Genomic DNA, 12,333 nt, shown 5'->3' with positions numbered 1-12,333 from the left:
GCATAAATTAGGCGTGGTACTTACTGGCGGGACCTGGCTCTGTGAGTGGCCTCCGGGGTCCTCGGGAGGGCGCAGGGGGATCTGGCCCCGGGGGGTTCCCCCACGGCGGCCTGGCCTGCGATCGGGGCCCACCGATCCACGGTCAGGCCTGTGCCGTGGGGGCACTCTTTCTCTCCGCACCGGCTGCTGACAACCTCCGCCATGGCCGGTGCGGAGACGAACCCCCCTGAGCGTGCGCTGGGATGACGCCAGCACATGCTGGCACTCCCGCGCATGCGCCAACTCGCGCCGGCGGCGGAGGCCCTTTGGCACTGGTTGGCACGGCACCAAGCCCGCCAACCCCGACGTCGCCAGCCTAGCCCCTGAAGGTGCGGAGGATTCCACACCTTCTGGGCGGCTCGACGCCGGAGTGGTTCGCGCCACTCCTCGGCGCCGGGAACGCCCGCCCCGCCAGGTAGGGGAGAATCCCACCTCCAAAAGGTCACCTCTCATTCTTCGAAACTCCATTGAGTCCAGTTCCAACCTACTCAACCTCTCCTCAAAGAGAATCCCTCCATACCCGGGATCAAGCCAGTGAACCTTCTCTGGACTGCCTCCAATGCCAGTGTATCTTTTCTTAGATAAGGGGGCCAAAACTAGTCACAGTGTTCCAGCTGTGATCTAACTTGTATAGTTTTAGAAAAACCTTCCTATTTTTATACGCCATTCCCTTTGAAATGAAGGCCAACATTCCAGTTGCCTTCCCTATTAGCTGCTGAGGTTGCAGGCTAGCTTTTTGTGATTTATACAAGAGGACCCCCAAATCTCTCTGTGCTGCAGTTTTCTGCAGTTTTTCTCCATTTATATTATATTCAGCTCCTTTATTCCTCCTACCAAAGTGCATAACTTCACACTTTCCTTCATTATATTCCATCTGCCAGGTTTTTGCCGACTCACTTAACCTGTCTATATACCTGTGCAGAATCTTTGTGTCACGCCCACCACTTGCCTTCCCACCTATTTTTGTGTCATCCACAAACTAGGCAATAGTACATTCACTTCCCTCATCCAAGTCATTAATGTATGTTGTAAATAATCGTGGCCCCAGTACTTAGCCCTGTGGCACTCCACTAGTTACAGGTTGCCATCCTGAAAATGCCCCTCTTACCCCAACTCACTATCGTCTATCAGTTAGCTGATCCTCCAGCTAATATACAACCCCCAACACCCTGGGCTCTGATCTTATTAAATAGCCTTTTGTGTGGTATCTTACCGAATGCTTTTTGGAAATCCAAGTATATTACATCTACTGGTCCCTCTTTATCTATCCTGCTCACTAACACCTCAAAGAATTCCAAAAAACTTGTCAGACATGATTTCCCCTTCATGACGCCATGCTGACTTTGCTCAATTATATTATGTATTTCCAAATGGACTCTTCACATTTTTCCAGTGACAGATGTTTAGTCAACGAACCTATAGTTACCCGTTTTTGTCTCCCTCCCTTTTTGAATCAGGGTCTTTTTCACTGTTGGCAGGCTTCCAATCCTCTGGACGTTTCCAGAATTTAAAGAGTGAAAGATATCACATCAGATCAGTCATGATCTCATTAAATGGTGGGGCAGACTTGATGGGCTGAATGGTATGCATCTGCTCCTATGTCTTATGGTCCCATCAAGAAAGTAGTTTTGTATCCACTGGGGCGGCACGATGGCGCAGTGGTTAGCACTGCTGTCTCACGGCGCTGAGGACCTGGGTTTGATTCCCGGCCCCGGGTCACTGTCCATGTGGAGTTTGCACATTCTCCCCGTGTTCGCGTGAGTTTCACATCCACAACCCAAAGATGTGCAGGGTGGATGGATTGGCCACGCTAAATTGCCGCCTGAATTGAAAAAACTAATTGGGTACTCTAAATTAAAAAAATAAAAATAAATGTTTGTATCCACTCGAGTTTAGAAGAGTGAGAGGCGACTTGATCAAAATCTTTAAGATCCTGAGGGGTATTGACAGGGTGGATGTGGAGAGGATGGTTACTCTAGTGGGAGAATCTAGAATTTGGGGTTATTGTGGTTGCTCATTGAAGACAGCAATGAGGAGAAATCTTTACCCGTCTGAGGATCGTGAGTATCTGGAACTCTCTTTCTGATAAGGCAGTGCAAACAGAATCTTTGGGTGCGATGTAACTAAATGGGAACAAAGTCCCAGAGTGAATGCTATCTAACATCACTCGGGTTCGATAGGGGGCCTCAACGCGGAATATGCCCTGTTTTCTGCAGAGGGGCTACGCTTGACGGAACTCCTCAATGTAGCGAGAGATTGGGATGCCAATGGCGTCCCAATCTCTGGAGCCCCCGATGCGCCCGGTGACATCCCCCCCCCCCCCCCCCCCCCCCCCCCCAAGCCCCAACTCACTATGAAGGGGTCCCCAGGCCCCACCGCACCCCACTTCCAACATGCACGCAGGGCACCCCCGGCCTGATCGTCACAGTGCGTAAAATGCCAGCTTGGCACCTTGGCAGTGTCCCGGCCAGCAAGCAGTCCCACCCGAGTAACTTGGCAGTGGCAGGCTGGCACCCAGGTAGCACCAGCAGTACTAGGTGGGTATGCATCTGCGGGCCTCTGACCCCCTGTGAAACCCCCACAAGTGCCTTTCCATCTGTTCCCCCTTTGTGAATAGCGACCACCCAAGGTCTCTGAGGCAAAGGGGGTCTATCCCAACATCTCGGGTGTCCCGGGAAACTGTATATTAGAGTGAGACTGCCTCGCTCTAATGTGCAGATTTGCCAAAAAGTCAACTCGCCTACAATGGCGGGATTTACATCGCAACATCTTGCGAGATAATTGCGAGTTGGGTAGCTCCCGGGAGAGGGGTCTCCTGGCTTCTATCGGCCACGTCGCACCACAGCGCGCTGCTTTCTGGGCACAGCGTGGCCATTCGATTGCACCCTTAGAATATAATTAAAGCGGAGCCAGATAGATTCTTAATTAACAAGGGATGAAAGGTTATTGGGGGTCGGCAGGAATGTGAGGTTGAGGTTACAATCAGATCAGCTTATTGAACGTCTCAAGGGGCCGAGTGGCATGTTTGTATGCTCGTATCTACGTGTCAACGGCAGCAGGTCAAGAAGGCCATGATCTTCGCAAAGGCAATGTGGGGTGCCAGCAAAATGCTGGCAGAGCCAGCGACCCCCATATCGTGTGTAAGAATGAAAAAACACTCACTGCGGGGGGTGGGGTTGGAGAGGTGGGGGGGGGGGGGGGGGGCTGTGTTCCCATTTTTTAACGGGCAGGATCGGAGGCGAGAGCGATAAACTCCACGGGAGTTCCAAAACGCAGCCTATGCCGGAGGGAACTCCCATTCCGATTGTCCCCGACCCCTATCAATGACGTAATGGGAAATCCAACGTTGAACGTCAGGCTCCTCATTTGAGTAGAAAACATAATTATCCCCCCGCCCTGCCTCCCCATGAGGTTGACCATTCCCGTCAGTATGAATTATGACAGATCCCACATGATGTGCACCTGGCGGGCAGAACCCCCGGAGGCGCAGAGGTGTGTACATCCCCCGGGGAGTAAGAGGGTCCAGGCAGTACTCTGGCACTTCCCTGAGGTCTGCATGGGCACTGCCCCCTGCCAGCGCACGGACGTGCCAGGAGGCAATGCCAGGGGAGATCTTCTGTGGGGGGGGGGGGGGGGGGGGGGGGGGGGGTGTTGCACTGGTGGGTGTTCCATGGGGAGAAAGGATTTTGTGGGGTGGAGGGGGGGGGGGGGGATGGTTCCGTGGGGGTTCTATATTTTTAACCCCCCACTAGTGAGACGTTGTGAGTCATGGAGCCACAGCACAGAAAAGGCCATTCAGCCCATCGCGTCTGCACCGGTCAAGAACAACAACCTAACTATTCTAATCCCACTTTCCAGCACTTGGCCCACAGCCTTGTATACCTCGGCATCGCAAGTGCACATCTAAATGTTACAAGGGTTTCTGCCTCCACCACCCTTTCAGGCACTGTGGCCTCATGGTGCCGAGGTCCCAGGTTCGATCCTGGCTCTGGGTTCCAGACTCACACCACCCTCTGGGTGAAAAGGTTTTTCCTCGCATCCCTTCTAAACCCCCTGCCCCTGACCTTAAATCTATGCCCCTGGTCATTGACCCCTCCAGCAAGGGGAAAAGTTTCTTCCTGTCTACTCGATCTATGCCCCTCATAATTTTATACCTCTCAGTCAGGTCCCCCCCTCAGTCTCCTCTGCTCCAAGGAAAACAACCCCAGTCTATCCAATCTCTCTTCATCGGTAAAGCCCTCCAGCCCCGGCAACATCCTGGTAAATCTCCTCTGCACCCTTTCCAGTGCCATCACATCCCTCCTATAATGTGAATTCCAGAACTGCACACAATATTCCTCCTGCTCTTTTATTTTCTTTCGGCTATGCATCGAACAATAGGGTGGGAAGAGCCGCCTTTGAGGGCTGGCGGCTTCATCGCCATTTTTTCCACCCGCTGAGTCGGTCTGCCTATTGTGGAGAAAATTCTGCCCTCAGATTTCACCTTTGGAATCCAGCACAGTTGTAGCAACTGTTACGCTGAATAGCATCTTAGTGCTGGTGGGATGTCGCTTTCAGCTGGCAGTCAATAATAATGGACAATTGAACTCCGCCCCTCCTCCCCCCCCCACCCCCGGGAGCTTGGTTCCGCAGTCATACTGATGCCAGTGTGATGCCAAAGGCGGGTACAATCTCTCACCGTGGGTGAGTTCCATCCTCCACGTACCAAGTGACATTTCTGTGAACTGAAGCTGTTCACCGGCGATGTGGGCTGCCCTCTCCCTGAACTATTGCGCTTGTAGACTCAAAATCTGGGACATTTCAAACATTGAACCAATGTGATGATTGATGGGTGAGGGGTTATCAGGGCAGGGTTAACACCACCAACACTGCAAAGGTTATTAGTTCACCCCTAATGAGGTTATCAGTCAAGATAATCAATCAAATCACTGACGATGGTTGTTATCAGTCTGACGTATATGGACACCACACACATAGACACCATACAGACACACACATAAACACGCAAACACAAGGGCAGCACGGTGGCGCAGTGGGTTAGCACTGTGGCCTCACGGCGCTGAGGTCCCAGGTTCGATCCCGGCTCTGGGTTACTGTCCGTGTGGAGTTTGCACATTCTCCCCGTGTCTGCGTGGGTTTCGTCCCCACAACCCAAGAATGTGCAGGCTAGGTGGATTGGCCACGCTAAATTGCCCCTTAATTGGAAAAAGTGGATTGGGTACTCTAGACTTTAAAAAACCCACAAAAACACACACAGACAAAGACAGTCACACGCATAAACAGACACACAGACAGTCCGGTTCCTATGCCTGCTCTGCAAAGTCAGTAACTTACAATAATCTTTATTGTCACAAGTCGGCTTACATTAAAATTGCAATGAAGTTAGTGCAAAAAGCCCCTAGTCGCCACACTGCGGCTCCTGTTCGGGTACACAGAGCGAGAATTCAAGCCACTCACTATTGTGATGAATGTAGGAATTTGAGATATATATTGTATTTTTAAAAATAAATTTAGAGTACCCAATTATTTTTTTTCCAATTAAGAGGCAGTTTTTAGTGTAGCCAATTTACCTACCCTGCACATCTTTGGGTTTGTGGGGGTCAGACCCACGCAGACACGGGATATATTGTATTCTATGTAATGGGTGCTGTAAGCTTGGGGGCACGGTTTAATGGGGAAATGACAGAGTCCCATTGTGGGCAGCTTTAGCAGGGTGTTCCCTGAAGCTTTTAGCACTGTGAACAGCCCCGCTATTGAACGGGACTCTGTTATTTTTTCGGGACTTGGCGAGGAACGCCCACCGAGGCCGCACTCTCCTTCATTTCCTGTTCTGAGGAGCTCCACTCGTCAGTGCAGGAAGAGATCGGGCTGCCATTTTTAAATGGCGCCCCGATCCCTCGATCCCCCAACGCAACCTCTGAATCCCCCACCCAACACCCCAACCCCTACCGGTTAGGGAGCCCTCGAGCCCCCTAACCCTCGGGGTTACCACTTCATAAGGGCAGAGCACTATTAGGCCCGATCCCCGGTGCGGCAAAACTGCCCCATTGGCACGGTGGCACTTTCCATCTGGCACCCTGGCTGTATCCCTGCCAGCCTGGCAGTGCCACCCGGGCACCCTAGCAGTGCCAGGCTGGCACCTGGATGGCACTGCCAGGGTGCCCAGGGTGGCAGTGGCAAGGTGCCAGGCTGGCAGGTCAAGGTGCCCGGGTGGCCCGAGTTCTCGCTGAAGCTGTGATCACCCGAGGGCCTCCGATCGCCGGTGAGATGCCCCCAAGTGCTGTTCCTCCTGGTCCCCATTTACGGAGACCTGTGCAAAACAGCGTCTGGCTGGGGTTTCCTTGGCGAGGGGATTCGATCCCGGGCATTGGTTAGATCTGCCAAAGACATATTTAAGTATGCCGAACTGCATACTTAAGTCCCACACATTGTTGGCGGGATTCAGGTCGCACGGTTTTGCGCGATCCTGTTAGATCTCGCGAGGCATAGCGAGCCGGGTGCGAGATGTATCAGACGTGCCGATCCCGAGTTGGGTCCGACGCATCAGTTAGATCGCGCCCTGGGTTAGTGTGTGTCTGACTGCTGCAATCATAGTTTAAAAGAAGTCCTAGTCTGAAAGGCAAGTATATTTTGGAAGCGAAGGGCACAATTCAACCATCATTAAAGGCTTTGGCTAATGCAATTTTGTTTGGATTAAGGGGATTCCCTGTGGAGTTCATTAGATTTCTGCTTGGTAAGGTGATGTCATTACTGGGTGAAGGCAGGTCAGTCGAGTTCTAGCTGAAGCTGTGACTACAGTTCATGCAGTTTGATCTCTGCAGTGCAGTTAAAAGATATGTCTGCAGACAGAAAATAAGGTAGGTTGGAAATGTGAACATACTAGCTAAAACAGCTTCTGAAGAAATATAACCAGAGTTTCTGCATGGGTCTGAAAGGAGTCAGATCTTTTTTTAAAGCAGTGTCAAGAGATCTCTCTTTCTCAAACAACATCTCTGTAGAGAAAGTATACCTGAGTGCCAGTGGTATTTAAGAGTGTATTGAGAGCTGAGATTTGTTTTTCCTGTTGGTTGAGTGGGAGTAAAGATAGCAGTTAAGGGTTATTGTGTCACTGTATTGGTTAGCATTGTTTAAGGGGCAATTGTAAGCTATTTTATGGTGTGATGTTAAAGATATTTCAATATTGTTTTCATAATAAAGTTTGTTTTAAAACACCATATCCTTATTTGTGAAATCACTCCTGGGGAGAGTATCCTTTCCTCGCGCTCTTACAAAATTAAAATTAAATATTGGGTTTTTTGACCTGTGTCCTAGCCACCATTGGGATCTAGTGTGGGATCATAATACTACCCTGACTTGTGGTTCCTTCACTGTCGCTGGGTCAAACTCCTGTAACTCCCTCCCTAACAGCACTGTGGGTGTACCTACCCCCAGGGACTTCAGCGGTTCGCGAAAGCAACTCATCACCACCTTCTCGAGGGCAATTAGGATGGGCAATAAATGCTGGAATTGCGAGCAATGCCCACATCCCGTGGAATAATAAGAACATCCCAATTTCTCCAGTCACAACACTTGAGATTTATAAACCGCTGTAAAAAGAAAACCCTTGGTGCTTTCATTCTGTTGGCCATATCTATTTGATGGGCTGAAGGATGGGGAAATTCCTTACCCCTGTGGGATTTGTATAGGCCCCCAATGCTCATGTTTACTGATGAACACCAGTCTTCCTCTCTCTCTCTCTCTCTCTCTCTCCCTCTCATCAACTTCATGAATCTTTTTCCCTCTTCATTCTGCAATACACTATGGTCATTAATCTCCGCAGGTCAGAGTTCAAAGTGTTGAGAAAGGAGAATAATATAGTAATAATGCACCACTCTGTGTAACCTGTGTTGTCTTTAGCCACTGGAGTGAAATACTTGAAAATCATTCAATAAAATATATCACAAGGATATGCTATAATCCATCGTCTTAAAAAAATGTGGAATTCAAAGCTTAAGGAGCAATAAAAATATCCTAAAGGCATATCGAGGCCTCAGGGAAGGTTCTGGATATGTCTTGGTTGCTTGCTTCTCCTTGCAGTGAAAGACTTCTTTTCTTTCACGTTCATTGAAAGATCAATTGAGGGGTTAGAGAGAGCTATCATGGTCTTCTTGGAAACCCCTATAAAAGACTCATCACATAAAACGTGTTAAAGAAAACATGGTTGAAAAAAAACATTAGAAGCAAAATAACTGCTGTCAAAATCATAAAAGGCTTCCTGACATCCATTAAACCATTTCCTTGGCTGGAAACTTCAACTCACACGTTGAGTTTTACTGTCTGTCAGGGGCCTTGGGACAAGTTTCCAGCTATGACAACATTGGCTGGGATCTTCAGCTCTAAACCCTCGGAAGATGAAAATAAAACGTAACAAACAAACATCTGGGAGACATTAATGGAAGAGTTGACCCCGGGGGGTGGGGGTGGGGGGGGGCAATGTAAACGTTGTGAGGGGAAGGTGAAGGGAGGTCCCCCCCACCCCAGTTGTTGCACCCACGCTGCAACGTGAAACACTATCAGGCTAAGTTGAGCGATGCTTTATGTGAAACCAGAGCCTTAATTCTAACTTTACACTCCAAGTTAGGAGGCCTGATGGGTGGTTCACTGCCTCTGTCCTGTTGTATTCTGGGCCACCCATTCTCCAGCAGCCCTTTCCCCAGCTCCCAGCTTCTGAGTCTCACTGTGATTCCTAAAATGGTGATCAGATCAGCAATTACGATTGTCTACATCGGTGATGGGCAACTTGTGGCCTGTCAGGGTTCCCAGTGCGTTGCCCACGTGCATGGTTACCAGATTCCGCTGGTTTCCGTCAGTGTAGTTGTTTTTCCACTCTGACTAAAGGGTTATGCTCGTAAAGTGCGTGCCGGTTGCTCACAACATTGACTGTGAGAGCCGTGCGCTCCCTCTGTATCCGAAGCATAAATATTTATTTTGTTTGTACCATTTGAAGTTGATAGTTTTATTAATACATATGAGTGATGCAGCATTTTTTTACAAATCGTTATGAAATGTTTGGCGTGTACGATACGTATCCAACCTTATTCATGGAGTGATGGTTAGTGAACAAGACCGGCTTCTCTCTGACAGCCCACTGAGATGAAGGAGGGCCCCCCCAATGCGGCCCACTCACGAGATTAGGTTGCCCATCACTGGTTTGGAATGAGGGGAAGGGGCTGTCCCAACATACTATCTGTGATAGTACTCGTCCAAACCATGGCCAGGACTTTCTTCAGCAAGAGTAGTCCACATGTGGCAAGGACCTCTAAGCTGTGGAATCAGAGGACTGCTAGGATCATTTGGATAACCACTGTTCCGCAGGGTTCAGTGCTGGGACCTTTGCTGTTCATAGCATATATAAATGATTTGGAAGAAAATGTAACTGATTAGTAAGTTTGCGGACGACACAAAGGTTGGTGGAATTGCAGATAGCGATGAGGACTGTCAGAGGATACAGCAGGATTTAGATCGTTTAGAGACATGGGCAGAGAGATAGTAGACAAAGTTTAATCCGGACAAATGTGAAGTAATGCATTTTGGAAGGTCTAGTACAGATAGGGAATATACAGTGAATGGTAGAATCCTCAAGAGTATTGACAGTCAGAGAGATCTCGGTGTACAGGTCCACAGGTCACTGAAAGGGGCAACACAGATGGAGAAGGTAGTCAAGACGGCCTGCTTGCCTTCATTGGCCGGGGCATTGAGTCTAAAATTTGGCAAGTCATGTTTCAGCTGTATAGAACCTTAGTTAGGCCACACTTCCAGTATAGTGTTCAATTCTGGTCGCCACACTACCAGAAGGATGTGGAGGCTTTAGCGAGGGTGCAGAACAGATTTACCAGGATGTTGCCTGGTATGGAGGGCATTAGCTATGATGAGAGGTTGAATAAACTCGGTTTGTCCTCATTGGAACGACGGAGGTTGAGAGGTGACCTGATAGAGGTCTACAAAATTATGAGGTGTATAGACAGAGTGGACAGTCAGAGACTTTTTCCCAAGGTTGAGGGGTCAATTACTAGGGGGCACAGGTTTAAGGTGCGAGTGGCAAGGTTTAGAGGAGATTTAGAGGGGGGGGCGCGCTTTTGGAGTATGGGAGGCTTCTTGTTGACGGATGCACAAAAGATTTTGGCGGATAGTTTGCGTTCAATAAATGTTCTCTCCACGATTTACCCTGCTTTTACCTAAATGGGAAAGGTGATGGTGAATGTGTGAAAATGGGGGGAGTTGGCTGGCGGTGAAATTGGTCTTGGACATCAAAATTGCAATTGTGAAATCTGATGTAGTGCTGCTATGAAGTGCCCTGGGATGTTTTCCGACAATGAAGGTGCTATATAAATGCAGGGTGTCATTGTTTTACATTCCGTTTGATGATATTTCACATTTGCATTCTTTACAGCAAAACCTCCAAACTTCAACTAAGAACAAATGTGATTATTCGGAATAGGAGCAGTGGACCACGCACCCCCTCGAGACTGCTCTGCCTTTCAATCCAGCCAGGAATACTCTTCCACCACAATCCCACTTTCCCACCCTATCCCTATATCCCCCGAATCGCCAACTCACGGCACAAATCCGTCCGATCCGGCTGTATATGGCTTGGACTTTGCCCTCCGACTCCACAGCCTTCTCCGTGAAGAAGAAATAAACCTTGTCGTTGTCGCGATCAACGTTGTCCGGGATGAGGTGAGCGGCCACAAATTTGGGGTCTGCAAGGTGAGAGAAAGGTAAGGTTGAGGGGGAGGTCAGCACTTTCTGGCTGCATGTAGTCCGCACCGACACGTGAAAAACCGCTGACCGACCTACCTCATCCCATTTACCAGCACTTGGCCCATAGCTTTGGGTGTTATGACGCGCCAAGTGCTCATTTAGGTACTTTCTAAATGGTGTGAGGCAACCCAGCTCTACCACACTCCCAGGCAATGGGGAGGTGCTGGCATAGTGGTTGTGATGATATGATCTGCATACTCGTCTGCCATTGGGCCAGAACGTCGGCTTACCATTGGCCCTGGTCGGTCATGTGCCTCTCGACCGATTGGCCGAGAGGCTGAGTTAACCACGCCTCTATCAACGAGGTATAAATGCTCAGAAGCCTGACGATCGTCCCTTTCCACTGTAGACGATCGCCAGGCTGTGTTCTAGTTAATTAAAGCCTGACATTGGTAAATCACTCGCCTCACGTGCAATCGATGGTGCATCAGTGGCATTGTCACTAGACTAGTAAACCAGAAACCCAGGGTCATGCTCATGCTCTGGGGACCCAGGTTCAAATCCCGCCACTGCTGATGGTGAAATTTGATTTCAATAAAAATCTGGAATTAAAAGTCTAATGATGACCATGAAACGATTGCCGATTGTCAGAAAAAAAACTATCTGGTTCACTAATGTCCTTTAGGGAAGGAAATTTGCCATCCTTACCTGGTCTGGCCTACATGTGACTTCAGACCATGTGGTCGACTCTTAAGTGTGCCCTCAAGGGCAATTAGGGATGGGCAATAAATGCTGGCACAGCCTGCGATACCCATGTACCATGAACGAATAAAAAAATAAATCTAATTGGACAGGGAATAAAGGCGAGATGCCCACCTGAATGTTTGTTGAAAAGAATCCAACACACAGTTGACGGGGTCTCAATAGCTCTTCACTCAACCCAAGATATTCACCCAGGCTACCATGCCGTCTATGAAGATCAAGCAGTTGGGCAAAGGACTGGAAATGGACATTTGGAGCAGGACATTGCCCAACAGTTACTGGAAGCCGTAAAACATGAGAAAAGGGAGCAGAGATCGTGTAAGTGCTGCTCAGCCCATTGAATCTGCACCGATCCTCTGAGAGAGCACTCTGCAAAGGTCCACTCACCCCCACCGGTAGTTAGCACTACTGCCTCACAGCGCCAGGGACACGGGTTCAATTCCGGGTCTTGAGTGACTGTGTGGAGTTTGCACATTCTCCCCAAGTCTGCGTGGGTTTCCTCCCACAGTTCAAAACACAGGTTAGGTGGATTGGCCATGATGCAAAGCATGGGGTTACAGGGATTGGGTGGGGTGAGTGGCCTACCTAGAGAGCTCTCTCAGAGGGACCATGCAGACTCGCTGAGCTGAATGACCTCCTTCTGCACTGTAGGGATTCTAATGAGAGTGTCAACACATTATTCAACATCGAGAGGCAACTCAGTGTAATCAGCTATCCGCACTTTACAATGGAGTCATGGAATAGAGGTTAGAAGCTGGAGACTGTCTAGTTAGCTTCTCTTTAACTTGGGAA

General features: G+C 49.3%; 1 protein-coding gene across 3 annotated transcripts in view; it reads right to left on the bottom strand.

Moving 5' to 3' along the window:
* sema3bl (sema domain, immunoglobulin domain (Ig), short basic domain, secreted, (semaphorin) 3bl) overlaps window positions 1–12,333 on the bottom strand; it is a 176,410-nt gene that overhangs the window by 28,137 nt on the left and 135,940 nt on the right. For all 3 annotated transcript variants that reach the window (XM_038812283.1, XM_038812285.1, XM_038812284.1), the window contains exon 7: window positions 10,636–10,778. In XM_038812283.1, the coding sequence (XP_038668211.1) occupies window positions 10,636–10,778 (143 nt within the window). The remainder of the gene's footprint in view (window positions 1–10,635; window positions 10,779–12,333) is intronic.

The sequence above is a fragment of the Scyliorhinus canicula genome, chromosome 11 (assembly GCF_902713615.1).
Source record: "Scyliorhinus canicula chromosome 11, sScyCan1.1, whole genome shotgun sequence".
Classification (NCBI taxonomy): domain Eukaryota; kingdom Metazoa; phylum Chordata; class Chondrichthyes; order Carcharhiniformes; family Scyliorhinidae; genus Scyliorhinus; species Scyliorhinus canicula.
Note: the sequence above shows the minus strand (reverse complement) of the source record. Positions and strands in the feature narration are given on the sequence as shown.